The sequence below is a fragment of the Cyanistes caeruleus genome, chromosome 3 (genome assembly GCF_971803275.1).
Source record: "Cyanistes caeruleus chromosome 3, bCyaCae1.hap1.1, whole genome shotgun sequence".
In the NCBI taxonomy this organism is placed as follows: Eukaryota; Metazoa; Chordata; class Aves; order Passeriformes; family Paridae; genus Cyanistes; species Cyanistes caeruleus.
In genome coordinates this window covers 93,571,425-93,592,356 of record NC_141703.1, presented here as the reverse complement: position 1 = coordinate 93,592,356, position 20,932 = coordinate 93,571,425, and the positions used below count along the sequence as shown (strand labels likewise).

At 39.6% G+C, this 20,932-nt stretch overlaps 1 protein-coding gene across 3 annotated transcripts; it reads right to left on the bottom strand.

Moving 5' to 3' along the window:
* Nucleotides 1-1,929: 1,929 nt before the first annotated feature.
* LOC111939524 (cell surface glycoprotein CD200 receptor 1-A-like) lies at nt 1,930-19,751 on the bottom strand. Of its 3 annotated transcripts, none has more exons than XM_023941800.2 (6): nt 19,395-19,751; nt 8,007-8,315; nt 7,082-7,336; nt 6,206-6,305; nt 5,225-5,276; nt 1,930-3,969 (listed from the first exon to the last, which is right to left on the bottom strand). In XM_023941800.2, the coding sequence occupies exons 1-6, from the start codon at nt 19,480-19,482 to the stop codon at nt 3,835-3,837; spliced, it is 939 nt and encodes a 312-aa protein (XP_023797568.1). In that variant the 5' UTR covers nt 19,483-19,751; the 3' UTR covers nt 1,930-3,834. The 3 variants fall into 3 exon arrangements, with proteins under 3 accessions (XP_023797568.1, XP_086739102.1, XP_086739101.1); XM_086882976.1 differs by having other exon boundaries at nt 8,007-8,123; nt 19,395-19,708; XM_086882975.1 differs by having other exon boundaries at nt 8,007-8,126; nt 19,395-19,706.
* Between the last annotated feature and the right edge of the window lie 1,181 nt (nt 19,752-20,932).

Here is a 20,932-nt window from a genome sequence, read left to right as displayed (position 1 = left end):
GCTCAGGTTATTTTAATTCATAACAGAAAATAACTCTACTTCAGCAGTCACACTGATCCAAAGGGTTATGATGGACAGCAGGGTTACAAACTAGGCTGTAAGCAGTAAACCATCAAATAGGAGTAGGTGATACTGGCAGGAGAATGTAGCTGTAAATCCTGCAAGTTGTTGGGATGCTTGCCCAGAGATTGGGTAATGTCTGAAACACCACTTTTACTGGACTCTGTTATTAGGAAAGCTGTTTGAAGCAGGTAAGTGAGGATATAATGACCTTTCTGCTGATATTTGCAATGTACCCAAATCTTAGGTGGTGTTGTCACATTGATGAAGAGACGAGCTTGATCTTGTTCCCATGAAACAATTTCCAGTCAGAGACACCCAGAAATTGATGCATGTACAGAAGCTATAATCAGCCTCAGGGTTTGTGGTGCAGCCATTTTTTAGTACTCCACTGCCATTCTAAAGAATAGGTGAGCAGCTACTCTGTGGATGCCCAGCAGCAGAGGATCTGCTGACGTGCTGTGCGTGTGAGCTGGGCGCTCGGGAGTCTCTACAGTCATAAGATAACTGTGATTAGTAACTGCTTGTTAAGAGCAGATATGGCAGCTATAAACCATCAGGAGACTGAAACATGCCTGTGAAGATAAAATACAGCAGTAAAAGTGCGAGATGCAAATTTACCAAAATTAAATGTTGCGGCACAAGATACAGCACTGGTAAATGTGGTTAAAGCCAAAACCTTACTGTACGGGATGAGCTGAAAAGCTGCTGACTTTCTTCCTGTGGCTCTGCAACATGCTGGGGAGCTCAGAGGACAGGCTGGCCTGGCTGCTAAAAAACAGCCAGCACAGCACTTTGTATGGAGGATGTCTGCACCACAACAGCAGCACAGTGCAGAGAGGAGAAAGAGGTGTGCACAAAAGGACTCTCTCCTCTAGAATTCTGTGCTGCTGGTGAGCACCAAGAGTGGACCTGTGCATGTGTGTACACATAAGACTCTTAACTCAATATTATTTATCACAGTCACAAACTAAAATTCTGGTTTTCTGCCCATAGCAGGTCTGAATGTGGAACAAAGAAAAGGACAAAGAAAATAATCAGCCAATTAGAAACTTAGCAATGTCCAGATCTGGAACTTGTGTGATTTAGTCCAGTGTAATAGGCCTGTGAAAGATCATAAAACCCTACAGCTAGACAGTAGGTTAGCAGGTGATACACTTCTGTAAATATTATATATATTTCTTATAAAGAGGCAACAATCTACCCTCTAGAGCTGATGAACCCCATTTATGAGCACTGAACAACATAAAACAGTTTTCAGTCCACAGAAAAAATTTCTTAAAAAGTGATGGCACTCTATTTTTTTTAGTGGGAAAAAAGATCACTGGTCAGTATAACACCAATTTTAAGTGAGGAATTTCAGAGGATTATGCCTGTGTTGACTGGCTCTCTTCCTTTGTCAGTCACTGGAAACTGAAGTTCCTTTAAAAGTTGTTTGTAGCTGCTTGATATTCAGTTTTAATCCCCTCCACTCTAAAATGACATGCAGAAATGGAGAAAAGCAATACTTGCCTGCGGAGAGCACCTGGCTGCTTCATATCTGGTAGAGTGAGAGTAAATAACCAACTGTATCCGTTTACATGAGTAATACATTTAGGAACTGCAATCAGTTTAGAAGTGTGTTTTCCAAGCACTGTGTCATAGCCCTTGGGAGCTTAGCTCTAAAGAAAGCTCTAACAATGTGTGTCAAAAGATATTGCTAACTCTAAAGGAAAAATCCAGTTCTTCTGATGCTGCAATCAGACTAAATACCCAGTCAGCCTTTTAAATAAGAGCTAGTCAACAGAGGTTTATATTTCTTTACTCTTACTGTAAAGTCTGTTCATACTTTATCTAGAAAAGCATCAATCAAAAAAATTTGAGAACTGCTACTATATAGAGGACAATTTATTTTACTTATTCCCAAGATATATTTTGTGGAGGTGAGAATAAGTCACCTCAAAATGAGACACAATAAGATAGATAAGCTAATTTACATACAAAAAAGTGAACTTGAAAGTACATTGAAAAGAATATCAGTAAAATATCTAGATATACAAATGAAAAAAACTTCAGTTGTGGTAATTAAAATAAATATGACTACAATTAGAAAGCATTTTATCCTTTTTGTACATTATTGCACATTCCTAGAAGATATATTTGTACTTGTTTTTTAAAATATTTTATGTTTGTTTTTGGTAAAAGTAGCCTATGGGTTTTGAGTAGCATAAGTATTTTACAGTATCTTAATGCTTTTACTCTTAAGAAAGAGAGGAATGCCATATCTTCATAGAATCTTATAGAAAAATAATCATTCCAATGATCTGAAACACAAAATGAACATATTTAGTGGAAATCACAAAATCATAGAGTGGTTTGGGTTGGAAGGGACCTTAAAGATCATCAAGGTCCACCCAGCACTGGCAGGGTCACCTTCCACTAGACCAGGTTGCTCAAAGCCCCATCCTTCTTGAACACTGCCAGAGATGGGAAATCCACAGCTTCTCTGGGCAACCTGCTCCAGTGTCTCACCGCCCTCAAAGTAATTTCCTCCTGATATCTAATCTAAACCTACTCTCTTTCAGTGTGAATCCATTCCCCGCTGCCCTGTCATTGCATGCTCTTGTATAAGTCCATCTCCATCTTTCTTGCAGGTTCTCTTCAGGCACTGGAAGGCCACAATTCAGTCACCCCAAAGCCTACTCTTTTCCAGGCTGAACAGTCCCAACTCTCTCAGCCTTTCCTCACAGGAGAGGTGTTCCGTCCCTCTAATCATCTTGATGGCCTCCTCTGGATCTATTCCAACAGGTCAATGTCCTGCTTGTGCTGGGGACCTCAGAGCTGGGTGCAACTCTGCAGGTGGGGTCTGACAAGAGCAGAACAGAGGAGCAGAATCCCCTCCTTCCCCTGCCAGCCATGCTGCTTTGGATGCAGCCCAGGGCACATTTGGTTTTCTGGGATGCAAGTGCACTTTGCTGGCTCATGGCCAGACTCTGATTCATCCCAAGCCCTTCTCAGAAGGGCTGCTCTCAATCCATTCATGCCCCATCCTGTGTGGATACCAGAGGTTGTCCCAGTCCAGGTGCAGCACCTTGCACTTGGTCTTGTTAAATCTCATGAGATTCCCATTGACTCACTTATCTACCTGGTCCAGATTCTTCTGGATGGCATCCCATAATGGCATATCGAAATACTGGATATGAACCTAAGAAGCGAATTAGTCATGCTAGTGCAGTCTCCTTCTTAGTGGATGACCTTTTAAATTTATCCCTATTTCCTTTTTCAGAACTAAGTCTTCCCTACTATTCTTCTGCTATTTGAGGTATTCAGTGATGATCAGTACCCAGGTAATGTGTTACTAACATACATATTAGAAAAAAGTGGCTGTTGGTGGAAGAGTGTTTTGTTTTAGTTCAGACAGAACACTCCTCTGGTCTCCCAAACGTGTGCATCATAGTGTCAAGTGCATCCAAGTAACAACTACAAGTGACTGACAAAACTAAGATCTCCAAGGCAAGAACAGCAAAGGGAAGACTGGTCACAACTTCTTTGCCAGGAAAAACTATTTGCTGAGAAAACTAAAACTAGTATATGGTCAGTCACATCTTCCCAAGAATAACACATTTTACCAAGGAAGAAACTAAAATGGGGAAAAAGGGAATTACGGACTCATCAGAAAGCAGAGGTGTTTGAATAGACCTAGTGATCTATGCTGCTCCAAAGTCTAAAGAAATATTTTGAGAAGTTTCTTTCTATAACCAGTCTTCTATAAAGTATCTCTTTCCTTTTCTGGTGTTACTGAATCACTCGTGTTTCTGAACATAGGTCTTGTGGAAGATTCTGCCCCACTGTCAGGTCAGACACTGAGTTGTAAATTACATTTTCCTTCTGCACGTAAGTAGTATAGGGTTCCACTTCCATCGTGTCATCCTAGCAAAACAAAACCAAAAACTGTGAATACAAGGAGGAGTTTAGCTTGGCAAGACTGCAAATCTTTCATCTGGACAGGGAAAAAATGCTCTCATATTTACTCCTCTTCAACTAAAGAAAAAAAGCAAACCCTCTATTTCTTTTTGTACCAAGAAACATGGATTGCTGTTTCTGTGAAAGATTTGGAGGGTGAAGATGAGTTATTGTTTCATCTGCCTCCTTTATCTTCCCTTCTACTCCACTTTTGTTGGCCTGAAAAAAAAATTATTAGGGTCTAATTCTCTAGAAAAAGCAATAAATATGCTTGAGTCTTGACCTTGATTCATTCCTCTTCAGCTGCAGTTTCAGTCTACAGACATGCTACTAACAAAAGTCCTGTGACATGACAGCAAGAATGCTGGTACTTAAACCATTATTTTACACTAACGCAACTGTGTCTGTCAGCAGCAATTGGGAGGGAGGGCAGCAGAACAGCAGGAATACTAATTACTAGAATTGACTAAGTCTCTTCAGGATCTGAAGCATGTTTTTAAGTTGATGACAAGAATTGGAGTCTAGTGTATACTGTGGGTGCACAGATACAGTATAACTGTAACACATCTTGTCTGCGTAGAGATGTTGTTTGGATTTGGCAGCAGAGAACACAGAGCTTACAAGTGAACTGCTCAGCTACACAGGAAGCTTCTAGCAACATAGGAAATCAAATAATATCTCCCAGTTTGCAGCTCAGCTCTCCTTCCATTGTTTTGATTGTTTCTTTCATTGTGGATTGACCGTGCAAGATAAAGAGTGGCCTTCAAAACTCACACATTATCATTCTGGACACCAAAAGGGATACTCTTTTTCTCTTGGTGTCTGTTAATCTTGTAGCTTAATCTTGTTCACTAATAGTTTTCTTAATATCCCCCAACCCATGCTATTGTCTCCCTTCCCTGATTATTATTTGGAGAGCAGTTGTGGTCAGAGTATCTGATACAACATGAGAAATGTGACTCACTCCTTGTTAAAATTAAAGGGTGGCAGTAGCTGAGTGTTTGCTGTTGGAACACATCTCTAGTGTTTGCTCCAAGTCAGTTATAGCGAAGATAAGTTTCATTTTGACCTATAATGAGCTAAGAGTAAATATATCAGACACAGTAGTACCTGCTGAAAGCTTAGGGTAAAAATCTAATGTTTTCCCTTCACTGATCATGTTTCCAGGGCTACCAGAATCATCATAATTTGGTGATGATCTAATTTGTATCATTCTCCTTACCTGTTGGGAATGTATAGGAGCAATTTCAGGAGGCTTGGTTTTGTGGCATGGTCTGTGACAAAGAAAACAAGTATTAAAACATGTTTGGCTGGATCATAGCTTGGTTTCTTTGATCAAAAGCTTATGAAACATTTTTTTTTTTTCTTGTCTTCAAGAGTGAAATCATCTCATGTTACTCTCTCCTTGACTTTTGATCCTGAATTTATAGTACCCTGTCTTTCTTAAGAGGTCTTTTCTCATGTTTGTGGGAGATTATACATAAAATGGAAACAGATTAGAACAAAATCCCTCTGTAAGGATATTCTTTTTGCAGTTAGTGAAATTTTATTGAACTAATTTTTCACCTCTGAGGGAAGAGGCCTAAGAGAAAAACAGTTTGGAATAGGCAAATGAGGAACCTAGCTGAGCTTTTCAGTTCAGCTGCTAATTCAGCCTTCCACTGCACAAATAGTTTCTGTAGAAAACAGAACTACTTTTTTTTCTTCATAGGAAATCCTAAAGGGACTAGAACCCAGCTTCACTCAAGGAATTTTAAAATGAATACAGATACAATCTGTTGTCCCTTCTGTTCATATGGCAGGTTGGCATTGCTCAGTCCTCTGGCATTTATTGGAACTTATTAGAGAGAAGAACCAATGCTCTAATCTAATCGAAAGAGATACTGGCAGACTATCACAGTATCTGAAGAAGGCTTATTCTCACAGATTCCTATCAGAATGAAGTGTTCACCTTTAGGAGGCAATGCAATCAGGGTCCTTGGCCAACTTCTTCCCATTTATATTTTACTCAGAGGCATTATTCTGTGAAGCTGTGTGCAATACACAGTGCAGTGTCTGCAGTACAGAAATATCTGATGTAGTTAATTTGGTTATTCACAGCATCACAGACTGATGGAATCATGATTTCAAGACACAAAGAGTACTTTAAAATTTCTTCTAGCACTAGACAATTTTTCCTTAGTACCTTAGCATACATACATACCTATAACTGTGGAGCTTGAAACAGTAAATGACAGCCAGCAAGGTGATAATGATCAGAGCACAAGTAATGATGCCAGCATACAGGAAAAAGTTGGTTTTCTCTAAACATAAAGAGACAGTCTCAGTTATATCCTCTTCTCAGTTTCTCTATTATTTCAGCAGAAGATTAAGGTTGCTTTAGTACATACATGCATTTTCAGCATGCTTGCAAAACAAATAGAATGTCCTTCAGCAGAAGGGAAAGTTAGAAATTAAACTTTGCTGAGAAACACAAATGGAGTCCGTGTCAGAGGCAAAAGTAGATTCCACAAATCTCACAGTGGTTATTCATAATATATTTTCACTAAGCCACACTTGAGTTCCTCTCAAGGACTCAGTATTTCTCAGTATATATATATATTCCCAAAAGCAACAATAAAACCAAAGACCAGAACCCAAGGGTCATACAGTATCAGACATTCACAACTTGGGATGAGGGAATGTATTTTTTTCTGGTAGCCACTCAAGACTTGGCTCTCCATCTCTCTTACCATGACATTAAAACTTGTATTAAAAAAAAAAAACACCCTAATATTCTCATTCTAAGTGATTATTTAAACATTAAGATCATGACTGCTTTCTGTTTCCAAAAGCATTTCCAATACCAAAAGAATACTTCCACACTTATATATATCCCTCTTAGGGAAGAAAGCATTAGGAAATAGTGTCCAGAATGCAAACAAGCTGGTGATGTTTCTGGGGAAATGCAGATACTCTTGTCTTTATAGGACTTCTCTGAAGGTTTCTGCGTCTTTCAGAGACTTTTCTTCTTAGAAGGAACAAGAGCTGACAAAACTGAACAGGGGTTTGAGCACTGAGCACACAAAAGGACGCTCACCTGAGGGACAGCAGGCTATGGACTGGCTCCAGTTCCCAGCTGGGTGGGACACCATGCAGCTGGTCACATTGGTTACATTGGTGCTACACGCTGTGAATTTGCTGAGAACAGTCACTGTCCCGTTTTGGTGGCCTGTCTCCTCTGCAAACAAGATGCTCTCCGGGACCCACGAGAGCTGCGCCGGTGGTTTCCCTGCGGCTGCCTCGCACACGGGGCTGCCCCGCTCATCACAGTACAGGCTCGGCCTCGGGGGGGCTGCAATGCAAGGGGAGATGCATGGAGTTAGTTTGGTACTGCTGCACTGGGCTATTCTCATTCTCCACCCAAAATGAACCCAAACTTAACCCAGTGAAAAGAGAGTAAGGTCGAGGGTGTTATCCCATCCCATCCCACTGCAGCAACGTAGAGCCAAAACACCAGAGATGAAGAACAGCTCTCTTTTTCCCTTTTGCACAATTCTCACCCATCCAGTTGAGCCTTATCACAGCCATTCATATCCTCCGTGTGCACTTGGGAAATTGCTTCACACCTGTCATGTCTAACTAGACAGTGGGAAAAGGGAACAGCAGAAGGGAGAAGAGTTATGGGAAATAAGGAGAAAGGAGACACAGAGATACTCCCTATGAAATGCATGAGTTTATCCCAGCAAGTCATAGAATCACAGAATGGCTTAGGTTGGAAGGGACCTCAAAGATCCCCTAGTTCCAGACACCCTGCCATGCAAAGGGACACCTTCCACAAGCCTGGGTTGCTTCAAGTCTCACCCAACCTGGCCTGTAGCACTGGGACGTTTACAGCTTCTCTGGGCAATCTGTTCCAGTGCCTCATTACCCTCACAATACCAAATATCTTCCTAATATCTAATCTAATCCTACTCTCTCCACTTTATAAAAAAACAAAAGCTCCACTTTTGCACATTCCTTACCCAGCACGGTCAGGTGGTACATCATGAGGAAATTCCCATCTGTTGATGCCACTTCACAGCTGTAATTTCCCTCCTGGGCTAGTTCCACTTGCCGTATCTCAAGGGCAGCAGCCGGACCTGCTGTGAATTTCCAATCTATATTGTCACTGCAGTTTGTTCTGAGTGTCATGTTTTTATCAGTCCTGTATACCAAGGTGCAAAGGCCTCCAGCCTTGGGGGTTATTGTCCATTTTAGCATACTTATTTGTCCTTTGATAGGGCAGATGAGAACTGGGCTTTTACCTACGGTCACTAACATTGTGTTGTTCCCTGAGAAGAAAAAAAGAGAACATGTGAGAAGGAGCCCAGGAGTTGTGGTCTCACAGGGAAGTGTCTGCAGTGCTACAAACAAGCGTGAGGCTGTGCTCATCTGCACGTTGTCTGTCATCTCTTATTACAGCTGTGGATTATGGAGCCAGTGGCCTATCACAGCCAACCCTTGAAATACAAATTTCCTACTGAGCATCATCTTAGTGGATAAGACTGGATACTGGAGGAGGACCCTACTCCCCCCCATTGCCTTTAGCAGTTCCGCATCCAAAGATTGTGCTTGTTTGGACAAATACTCCCGTGGGTTACTCCCAGAGCTTAAAATACAGAAATATGACAATTGCACCTGGCCACATGATAGTGGCTTTTCTCTGGAACTGTTCCTTCCAACAAAGTAAACAGCTTTTACTTCTGCATTCATATGAAATCCAACACTTGGATATCACATATCAAGGCAAACACAAAGGCCTTGTCTATACCTCTCAGGCTTTACACAGGTGCACATAACACTGGTGGAGCTTTGTGTAGGAGGAAAGGATTTTGCCTCATGTCTCAGGATTTTATTATATGTGCATTAGTGTTGTCTACATGTACAAAGGCAGCCTCTCTTGTGAGGCCCTTGTGAGACTGAGAGAAAAAGAGTCTGAGGTGCAGGTTGTTATCCAGTGTGAAGAGTAGGTGAGGGAATGGGACTTTTGTGTCCTTTGGCTTCTGCTCAAATTAAGAGCAAGCAATCCCAAGATTTCACAATGTATGTGAATGAAACTTTGCAATTAATGGGCTTATAGGAATAATACCCATAGCTATAGTCCAAACAAACCTCTATTTACCACTTCACTCATTTCCTCCTTTAGTAGGTGGCCTTTAAACTTTGGGACAGTAACCACTGATCTCTCAATTCTCTGTGTCACTGGTGGAACACAAGTTGCTCTTTCCTTTGGCTGAGAAATGGTTTTAGTAGCAGTCTGAAAGGTGTGTCTGAGGAGAAAATCAGTGTACTACTTTCAAAACCTGCATTAATCTGGACAGACAGCTAAAGTTAGCCAATTTGATTGGTACTGACAAATAAGTTTTTCACAAGTTATTCCAAAAATATTAACCCCATTCCCAAACCTTACAAGCACTAAAATGCAGCAGTTGAAAGTTCATCTGGAATATGCAATGAATTAGAAGATTCAGTCTTTGCATGATTAGTCAAACCCTTGTCAGTCTTCCTCTGTGGTACAAGATATGATTTTGGTGAGTTTCACTACCCCCTATCCAGATGTGAAATTATATTATTTCTGCTGTCCAGAATATTGTGAAGCCCAGTTCTGGAACATTCACAATGCTATAAGAAATGATCTTAATGAGCATCAACTTGAAGTAATTAGTCATATCATTACTATTAGCCTCTTTGAGAAAACTACAGATGGTTTTACCTTAATAATATTGTCTGAAATCTCATAATCTTTTTGAATGTAGGTGAATGAACCATTCCAGCTCAACTAGTTTTGGTTTTATTTGACTGTTTTCTTGAGAAATTATTTCTGTCTTGCAAAATGAACACAGTTTACTGCAATTTAACTTCTTATATAGTCCTTTAAATGTTTTTGCCTTTTCATTTTGAGCATTAAGTATCGTTTGAGTGAACACACTTCAGCTCTTAAGAGTGTTCTGTGATGCATTATTACTCATGATGTGTTTTTAAATGACAAGTATTTTTCTCCTTAATGGCATTCCAAGAAAATGTGAGGTGTGTGTTTTAAACTGAGATGATTTTACCAAGAGCGGAACTGAAAGGAGCTTTTGTCTTGTGATAGTTTCTGGATGAGTTCAATGAGTGTCTCTGAAAATTGGACAACAAAGTATTTCCTCTCCTAGTGTAATGTTGCTGAGAGCCTCAGAGTTCTGAGTCATGCAGAGTATGGCTGACCTCATCTGAAAATGACTAAGCAAACCTAAGCACTCAAACAGCCAGTGTGTTGTAGCTGGATTTTTTTTTAAATGGATAATATTTGCAAATGTTGAGCAAGAATTGTGAAAAGTGTTGTGCATATTCAACTGCATACACTTTCATTTATATACTAAAGCAGCAACATTTTATTTGTCTTTCAACTCAGCATCTCCTAAGGAGCTCAGTGCAATGTAAAAGTTCCCCAACATAAGGGGTTTTCATGCTTCAAGGCTGTAAAGAAAGAGGCAGTGAAAGTGGTGCTTTTTGCTATGCCTTTCTGTCATATTCTCCTCTGAATGAATCAGGTACCATTCACTTCAAATAAGAAACCACATCAGAAAGCTTAAAGTCTGCTGAATCAAGTTTAAATACAATTTTAGGTTTACATAAAATTTGTAGAAGGCTTATGAAATCCCCTGTATCATGTAATTAATTCAAAAGACTTTTAGTAAGACAAGAACTTTCCCCAGATGGAACATTAATTAGTAAAAAAATCCTCTTGCTTATCCTATCATACAGCTCCCTGCTTTTGCAAAGAGGTCTTATTAATATAAAAGGCTAAACTGTCTTCACTTTACTAGCCTCTTTTATCACTAGAGTGAAGGTAAGCAGCATTAGTATAAATATTAATTGTGAATTTTCTCCTTTGATTTGTTTTTTTTTTTTTTTTGGTACATGCTGCTAGAAACATGGTCTTTTGATTTTTTTCTTACAAAAGAATGTGTCTGCCAAAAATCCTAGAAGGTTTGGTTAATTTGTGTGTCTGAAGTGACTTAACAGTGACTCACAAGCAAAATAGGACTTGGCCTAGGTAATACTTGATGGGGAGCTTCCAAAACATGAAGAATAATCTCATCCATTTTCATAGAAATTTCTGATGAAATTTCTATTTCAAGCTAAAATGTAACCTCAGGAAAAGTCAAAACTTGCTAGTTTTTACCACAGAGTTAGCTTTATTCAGAAGCAATCCAAAATGTATATTCCCAGAATTTAATATCTAAATAACTATGGGGTCCCCAAGCACAAAGGCAGTTCTTTAAATAGAAATTATCCTCATCCCTATCCTATCCTTCCTGGTCAGCCTTAGCATTTCCTCCAGTTTGAAGATGTTGCTAGAATCTCATGTTGGACTGAAATTGGACACATTCTGCCTTCTCTTTCTAATGAGCATACCAAAGGCCATCTAAGTATCTAAAAGTATATTTTATTAGAACATTAATCAACGTGCCAGAAAGTGACACTTCTGCAGGGGACACAGAATTGCTGGCTTTACTCATGAAAGTAAAAGACATGAAAATAAATCTCCTCCATTCCCTCTGCCCCTAAAGAATAGGTTTTTTTTCTCAGTCCTCTTTTCTACTCCACAAGCTTTTGCTGACTTGTCAGGTTGCACATTTTTTACATGATCACAAGTGAGCCTATTTTCCCTCACTTCCATGACTTCTTGTGGGTCTGCTACAATCAGGTCCTTTTCCAAGGTCTCCTGATCTGCTTTCTTTGTCCTCCTGCCTGCCCCAGCCTGTGCTCTTGGACATGCACTCAGCAGCTCTGAGGGAAGACACAAGCTCCCCTTTTCTCTGGGAATTTCACTAAACTTAGAGGGTGTATGTCTATTCTGCAGGAGAACTAAACAAACAGAAGTATTTCTTGTGGTTTAATCCCAGCTGGCAACAAAGCCCCACACAGCTGCTGGCTCGCTCTTGCAGACTCCCCCTAAAGTGGCAGGGGGAGAGAATCAGAAAGGTGAGAAAACTCACAGGTCAATAGGTAAATCAAAAGCTATGCATACAAGAAAAACCAAATATCCCAAGGGTAGGTAGGTGTTCAGCCATTTCCAGGAAAGCAGGACTGTATCATGCATAATGGTGGCTTGGAAAGACAAACATCATCGCTCCAAGCATCCCTTCTTTGTTCTACCCCCAGTTTTATGTGCTGAGCATGATGCCACATGGTCTGGAATCCCTATGGCCAGTTGGGGTCAGCTGTCCTGGCTGTGTTCCCTCCCAGCTCTTTTGGACCCACAGTCCACTCACTGGTGATGTGAAAATCAGCAAAGGCCTTGGCTCTGTATAAACACTGGTCAAAACATCCCTGTGATGTCAACACAATCTCCAGCACAAGTCCAGCTCCACAGTAACCATTATGAAGAAAATTAGCTCTGCCAAAAACCAGCCCAGAATTCCATTCTGATAAAGAGAAAAGGTCCAGTGCTTCAAATGTTTTAATTCAGACCTCTCACCACACCACCGTTTTGTGGAATGGTCTTTTCATGCTGCAAAGTGGCCAAAAGTCGTATGCAGCTGTTTCCTCTGTGATATTGGTTTATGACCAGTGCATTAAGACAGGTATATGGCATCCACATCAGCATTTATCTACTCAAAGGATTTATCTACTGAAACCAGCACACTGCGCAGCTACACCTCTCAAGGTGAAATCTCATCTTACAGCTGAGCTGAACTGACAGCTTACTGTAGCTGAAAAAGGGGATAATTAATGCAGCAAAGGCCTCATCCTCTTCAGGCTTGCAGAGAACAAGTGATTTGAAGAGGTGTGAGCTATCAAGCTCATCTTGGTGCAGTGAGAACTGTAGGATGGTAATAAAATGTCAGCACTGTTAACTATTTCATTGCACACAAGAGAGATTAAATGAAGGGTCACATATTTATTGTAAATAGCATCTCATTTTCAGTCATGTTCTTCACAATTGAGTTGATTCTGGAAAATAGCAATCATTTTTTCTGTTAGCCAGAAAAAGCAGAGCTCAGGAAACCAGGAAGACTGTATACCACACTGATGTGGAAAACAGATGAGTCAAGTTCTGGGAGTTCTGTACAGCACCAGACTGAAACATTTTAATGCAAATCCATTGTGATCAGGTTTCACCTTGGAGACTCATCTGACAGTAGCAGGCTTTTAGACTGAGGTCCTCCAATTTGACTCCAGCCTCTGAAATCTAATTATGCCATCTGTCATTGTCTCTCTTTGACTGTTGCAGAAGACTTCAAGCCATGTCTGAGAAGGTTCTCAAGCTCTATTGCATTGAGTGAACATTCCAACGCACTGACAGATTCCACTTTTATGTTTGAAAATGAACATATTCTCTCTCAGGAAAAAACTCAGTTGAGGAGTTCACATTTGTGTTTCAAAAATGTGCTGTTATTGTTGTCATGGTAAGATTACTGTATTTTGAAAAGACTTTGTTTTTTCAGTGTGGTTTATGCAGTGTGTTTGACAGCTCTCATGAATAACTAGTTGCACCAGCTTCTTTGCAGTATCACTTATTTCGTCATTTCTCCTGTTTCTCAGAGACTTTCTCACACTAAAAGAAGAAAGGTTTTAAAAACAGGAACATTTGATTGTAAAGCTACTAAACTTTTGAGGGGAATCACTGCAAAATCTGAGACAGCTATGGAGGTTGAAAGTGTTTTTGGTTGCTTTCAAACACGAAAGATTTCCAGCCTCTCTTATTCTTCATAGCAGGTTTTAAACCACAGTATAACTTTTTATTGCCTCAATTTCCATGACAGCCTCTTGCAAAATTTGACTGTTAAAGAGGTTTTTTGCACTATAAGGGACTTCTTTACTTTCTCAGACATATTTCTCATACATCTTATTGATTATTTTGTACAGTAATAATTTACCAGAGCATTTTGATGCATTTTCTCTCTATATCCCCTGCAGATATTAAACCTATGAAAAAATGATCATACCACAGCCAATGACTAACTGTATCTTGGAATGAATGTTGTATATGAGTCACAGCAAGTTATAATTAAAAAGGCAGCACCGGATGCTTGGAAGAGTTCAGATACAAGTCTGTGTTCTGTATCTGTTTTCCCCTTCTACTGCCACAGAGTTCCTGTGACACCCAGCAAGGCTAGTCTGGAATGAAATGAGAGACAAATAGAAGTGTTTTGTACTAGGGTAGGAATTGATATTGTACTGACAGACTCTTATATAGTGTAGCTTTGTGACCATGGAAACAGTCACAACAGCACAGGATGGAGTGTAGGCTAAAAACCACCCCTGTGTTTCAGGTGAGAAGTAAGTAGATAGACTACTTTAAATTTCATTATAGAAACACATCAAATAGCTGACATAGCTCATATGACTCTGTTTCTTGACACCTAGATCACAGCTTTTTCAGCACGGATGTATCTTTAAAAGGACACCTTAAAAGATTTATACCTTTATTGCTAGTTTCACACTCACACTCTTTTATCTGTACTTATTATTCCTTGAATAGATGTCCTAGTCTCATTTCATTCTAGTTAGGCTTTTTCTTTATCTTCAGAAATTTATTTTTTCCTCATACTAAAATTGTTACTTTTAACACATTTCTATCACCACTACCATGCCACTTGCAGTACTTTTCTTGCCACCAATACTGTGTCACTCTTCCTTGCTATCTCATGCAAGCTGAAATAGTAACCTCATGCACTTTGTCATTGGTTTTACAATGTGAAGTGCTCATAGAATGGCTGGATTTTTTTTAGATTGCAAACTTCAGCTTGACTTTATACGTTGCAGAGGCCTGAGAGCACTGATAGACCTAAACAATGATCCTAAGGTTTCAGTCTTCCCATTCAAGGTGGAATATATCTTTGCAGTTGCCAGTTTCTAGTGTGTAATTTTTCTATGATCTTTCAATTCTCTTAAGCTTTCTCCAGTATCTTTTCAAGCAGTCTTTCAAGACAGCTGATTTTGAAGGCAATGAAAAGATGCTAAAGCTCACTTAGGTAGAGATGTGTTTGATACAGTGTCCCCTTGAAAAAAATTAAGCTGAAAGAATAAAGGTACAACTGCATGATGGATAAAGAACTGGGTTAAGGAGAGAAAGAAATTGCCGTTAAATGGAGGTACCAGGTTAAAGGTAGCTTTTTGATAATATTTCTCAGCAGATGATTTTTGCCATAATTCCATTTAAATTTTTTACTAATGGCATTGGCTTTATCAGGAGTGTGTGAGGAAATTTGTTGAAAGCAGGAAGAACAGTCTTACTAGTGTAAAGAATTGATATGTCATACAAGACGAACCAGTTGGTGTTGATGAGTAGAATGTTAGATGTGTGCTGAAATTCACCAGCTAAAAATGTCATAATAATGAAAACAAGTAGTACAACAAATTTTGACTGGAAAGTAGAATACAGAACCACACCTTAATCAGTATTAAAACCAGCTTTTTTAATAAAATGGGTGCTTGTTTTGGTGCTTAAATTGTTTATGAAAGGTGTTTTCTAACACAAAGCCTGGAATTCAATCCAGTGAGACAGTGATTTATCGTCAGGTATATAGATTATGTCTCAATATAATATGACTGTAGAAAAAAAAAAGGATGGGTACACTCCTTAAATGAAGAAATTAGTAGGTGTTTAAATGAGAACAAACACTGTTGGCCAAATCCTCAGCTGATAATAAACCATCACTAAACTTAGTAAACTGTCACATAGTATATCAGTCTGGTAAACTTTGAACGTTGCTACTTCTGAACTGTGCAAAGTAAGTAGATCTTCCTCCTTGCAGAATGTGAGCTGGAATGGATGAAGGCAAAAGGGATTTGCACTGGATGTCCAAGTGCCTTGGGTAGTATTGCTTTCAACGTAGCACTGTGACACCACATGTAACAAAGTGCTTCCAGCTCTCAGTGTAGAAACAGATACAGATTATTTTATATTTTGTTCTGTGTTCTGAGCTTGGCCTTTTGAGGAGAAAAAGTGAACTTTATCCACTAGAGGAGAAAAATAAACCAAGCACTCTTCACTTATGCTTAAGCAGCACTTTCTAAACAGAAATAGATCATTGTCTGCAAACTGTAGATTTTGTGCCTTCTTTTTCATATTTTGTAGAGAGTAGGTAAGAAAATGCTTTAAAAACATATTTTTGACCTCACTTTTACATGGTTAAAATCGCAATCATACCTTGTTTAGTGCTTGCCTTTAGCATTGCAGTTCTCATCCCAGCTTTGTCTTACTCAACACCAAGATAAAGCAGCATAAGAAAATCCTCTACGCTTTTTTTCTTATGAATGATTGCACCTCTAACTACAAAATATATCAGCTGTGAGTTTTAAGTAGCACGTACCTCTAGAAATGCACTCATAATTAAAGAAAATCTCCTTGTTTTGTAAGTAATGAAATGTATGGTGAATTTGGAAGACTGCAATTCCTTCTTTCCATGGTTTTGAAAGCAGACAAGTTCAGACACGAACGCACTCTGCATTTGGACCACAACAAAGTAAAACGTCTCATAAGGATGTGTTTGGAAGATTGTACTGTGGCAATTTGGATGTGCTCTAAGAAAATTTTTTGCTTTATTTAATAGTACAGAATTCTTTTTAAAGAATTTGGATGAGAAAAGCAGGCTGCTTAGATTCAGATGTATCTAGGGTAAAAGAAGTCAGAATGATTCCTGCACACAGTCCCAGAGGAGCACCAAAGAAATAGTGAAATGGAGACAAATGTAAGTCTACCATAACAGGGTTTTTTAGGCTATAATTTTTTGTATCTGAAGCAAGATTCCACCATCAGCTAGAATAGAAGGCAACAGAGACAGGTGCAGTGAAACATCACCTGAGAGAGTCAAAAGGCAATAAAACATTAGTACACTAGTGAAAAAGAATATACTGGTTTTATTAAGGAAAGAAACAAAATTAAAGCAGTAGCATTCAAGGAAGTTATGTATTCAGGCAAACTTGAACTGTAGCTAGGTTGCTCTGTAAATCAACTTTATTTTATTCACCTTGTAGTCTATTATTCCAGCACAATGTCACCGACTTCAGTTTTTCACTATGGATAAAAATGAACAACCATAAGGAAATGCATCTCATTATTGATAATGGCTTTCTTGCATCATCCTGCAAAGAACTTGGACATATCCATTGTCACAGGATAAACTACAGAGGCAAGACTTACCCAGTCTAATGCTGCAAATGTTATTTCAATGAAAACTGATTTGTTGCATGGAATTCTCATGGAAGATCTTGCCTGTCCTTACCACTCTCCCTTGGAGTATACACAACCACTTGAGGTGTTGTGTGTGCTTAGTTAAACTAGAGAAATCTTCAGAGCATTACCAAAAATATTGTAATCTTGAGTCTTTTTCACTGCTACTACTGAGGACTGTCACAAAAGGATTTTTAGTAGAGATCATGCCCCAGCAGCTTCAGTAGCTTATGATCCAACTCTACCTGAAGGCAAATCTAGGTATGAAAATTAGGAAGCAACCTCAGCTCTTTTTCTGACCTGCCCCATCTGCTGTGGTTAAAACTAACCCAGTCACACAAAACAGCACATTAAGGAAATGTTAAGGAAAATGTTAATGGAGATAAAGTCTGGTTACATACAACAAATTTTCCATGACTTAATTTCTTTCAGAGTAGCTTGCTGTAGTCTTCAGAAAGGGGTACACAGTTCCTTCTGAGCTTCATGCAACACAGAAGACTAAAATTATCTGGACAGAATATTGCACATCGGATCAGCTTGACACATTTAGCCTGTGATCTCTGATGAAATAAAAACCTTGCCACTAGATCTTGCTCAGAAGAATCACCCTAGTACTGAAGGAAACAAGTTTAGGAGCAGTGCTAGCTAAAAGCTTCCCATCAAATGTAGGCTGCTTTTTATTGGGAGCAGGTTGGGGTAAGAGGTTTCAGGTGTGAAATTAGATTTTAATGGAACATCTTTTCCTACGTTCTTTGAAGGGCAATATAATTGGTTTACCAAGACACCAAGAAATTAAAATCCAAATACCTTAGGGTGAAAAACCCCTGCTTTTTTGCACTGGACTTTTTTTCTTAATATTTCCAGCAAAGTGAATTTTTAAAAATAATTTTTGCCAGTAGGATTCCCCTTTGTGTCCCCATTTTTCTTCATCTGTGGTGTATCTACACTCCTTTACTTTTTGGGCAACTGTCTTCAAACATGTGGACTGTCTCTGATGCTACCATAATCGATCTGCATGAACTTCAGCAGGTTCCTCAGTATTCTTTTGAGACAGTTCTTTACCTAGAGAATAGGGACAGATCTTCTACCACCAGTGTGCTTGTTGTGAGGTGAGTGATCCAAAGTTTAATAATGTTCATGAAATATTTAAATTTTTTCCAGTGGTTAGCACTGAGGTAACCATTTAGACTCCCTCATTAATACACCAAATATGTTATAGATGGGTATTCCATCACTGTCAACAATGACAGCATCTGTTTTGCTTTAAAATATCACAAAGGAGATATTTTGATTTTCTGACCAAGTGAAATAAAATAACTCATGTCCTTGTAGTTAAGTTCTATCTGTCCATAATAGGAATGGACACATGCATGTTACATGTTATTCAGAGATGTCCAAAGTTTGATTTGGTTCTCATGGACCTATCTACCTTCTTCCTCCTACACAGAAACAGTTTAAGTTTCTGGAATTGCTCCTCAAATCCTTGGTTCCATTATCAAATCCCTGGATTGCTGTGATGACTGATGGTGTTTGGAAGAACACAAGCTCTAAAAATGCAAATGAGCAGTATGTGGGAAACATGAACTGCTGTAGCTAAACTGCATTAGAACAAAGTCAACTACACTAAAAGACAGAAAATTTGGACTGCCATTGCCCTTGGTACAAAAGCCTTTCCCATATTGATACTGGCCATGCCTTTTAGAACAAAATTCCAGAAGCTGCTCCCCTCTATCAGCACATCAGAGACCTTCCACTTCTCCTCTGAAAGACACAAGAGATCCCTGCCCTGCCCTATTTCTAAGTGCCTGCAGCCTCTCTTCAGCAGAAACTACACATCCAAAAACTTCAAGTTCCCAAACACTTTCCCAGGCATATTTTTAGTGTGTCAAAAGGCTCAGTTTCTCAGATGATGTGGATTTGGAGGTCTCAGTAAAAAGGCTATTTGTGACAAACCATGTTCCCAGCTAAAGGTCACTACATAGTTGCCTATGTGGAAGTCACAGGGAAAATACCTGGCAGCCTTGTGACCACTAAGAAAAGAGGATCAGGAGTGGTTACTGGGAAAACATATCTTAATTGTGCTTCATAATTTTTAGCACTTAATAAAAGCCACATAATTATTTAGAGCTTTTAGAAAAGAAAGGAGCTGTGCGCATTTCCCATTCTTACATCTCAATGGCCAATTGGTCCCAGTTACACTCACCTGCTAATCTCATGACCATGGTGATGGAGAGCAGCACAAAAACATACACAGGCTTCCCAGCAAACTTCATGTTGGTTCCTCCTTTCATGGCTCAGGCAGCTCCATCACTCCATCCATCCCTCCACCAACTCAACGGTGGAAATAGGGAGCATTTCTTGCCTGCCAGTACATCCTCAGCAGCCAGTGTCAGCGTTTTCTCTCCCCCTTTCCCATGCCTCTCCTTTAGCTGTGCATGCCCCTGATCGACTGGCTCCTCAAAGCTGGAGAGGTTCCTCCTTCTGACTTTTCAGAGCACTTTTCAGAGCTTCCTGTGCTGAGAACCCAGGCAAACACCGAGGAAACAGGCTGAGCAATTCTGCCTTCCGTTCATTGGCTCTCCTCAGGAGGCTGATGAGTGAAGATAAACCCTGCAGCAGAGTTCAGAGAGATTAAAAGCAGAGAGGATTATTCAATGCTCAGTTTAATATCAAAAAGGAAATCTTAGTCTTGGGAAACTAGAGAGAAACTTATTCCTCATGTTTCTCGCTATTTTTACTTCTGCTACTTCTTTATCATGTCTTCGGCACAACCTCCAAGAAAATTCTTCTGCATGTCTTCCTCAAAATAAAAAGCAGTCTTAAGGCTTCTCTGTAAGTGACATTTTCAATTATTTCTCTCTTAAGTACCTACTTAGCCCATGGAATTTTATACTTCTCATATATATATTTATATATACACAAACTTGTAAGTTCAGGCCTTGTGAACTCTTAAATAAGTTGTACTTTTACTCCATCCCCACCCCTGCCAGCTAAAAAATTACAAATCCAAACCTCATTTTTTGCAGAATGTGAAAAAAGTCGTGAATATGGGACAGTTTCCAGAAAATTGCAGAATGTCTCTTTCTGGAAGGCTGAAACAAGGAAACAGTAAATATTTCCAAAATGAAACACTTATACTTCACATTTAAATGATGCTTTTGTTTAGAAACTGATCTAATTTGAAGGGACAGAAATCTTTACAAAAGACAAAATATTGAGCATTTTTTTTTTTTTTTATTTTTGAACATCTGAAATTACATTTTTTCTCTGGACAACAAAACCAAAAAAAATCCACTATTATGTGCCCTTAATTTACTGCAGGCTTCCCATGGGGTCACAGCCTCCTCTCACACATCCACCTGCTCCAGCATGGGGATGCTCCATGGGCTGTAGGTGGATCTCTTCCCCACTCTGGACCCCCTTGGGCTGTGGGGGCACAGCTGCCTCATCATGGTCTGCACCACAGGCTGCAGGGGAATCGCTGCTCCAGCCCCTGGGGCACCCCCTGCCCCTCCTTCGCCAGCCTCGGTCTCTGCAGGGCTGTTTCTTTCACACATTCTCACTCCTTTTGCCAGGTGAAGCTGCTTGGATGTTTGTCCCCCCACTGCTTAAATGTGTTATCCCAGAGGATGGACTCTCCAGTGAACAGCAGTGGAGAAGTTTTCCTGCTGAAATCCCACCAGGGGACACCATTAATTTTATGGGTACTAGAAACTGTAAAAAAGTGAAGTATTCTTTGTG

Coding starts and splice junctions, on each gene's coding strand:
- LOC111939524 (XM_023941800.2), bottom strand. CDS start 19,482: ATGAAAGGAGGAACCAACATGAAGTTTGCTGGGAAGCCTGTGTATGTT. Junction 7,337..8,006: donor GTACCACCTGACCGTGCTGG/GTAAGGAATGTG, acceptor CTTGCATTGCAG/CCCCCCCGAGGCCGAGCCTG. Junction 6,306..7,081: donor CATAGCCTGCTGTCCCTCAG/GTGAGCGTCCTT, acceptor CTTTATGTTTAG/AGAAAACCAACTTTTTCCTG.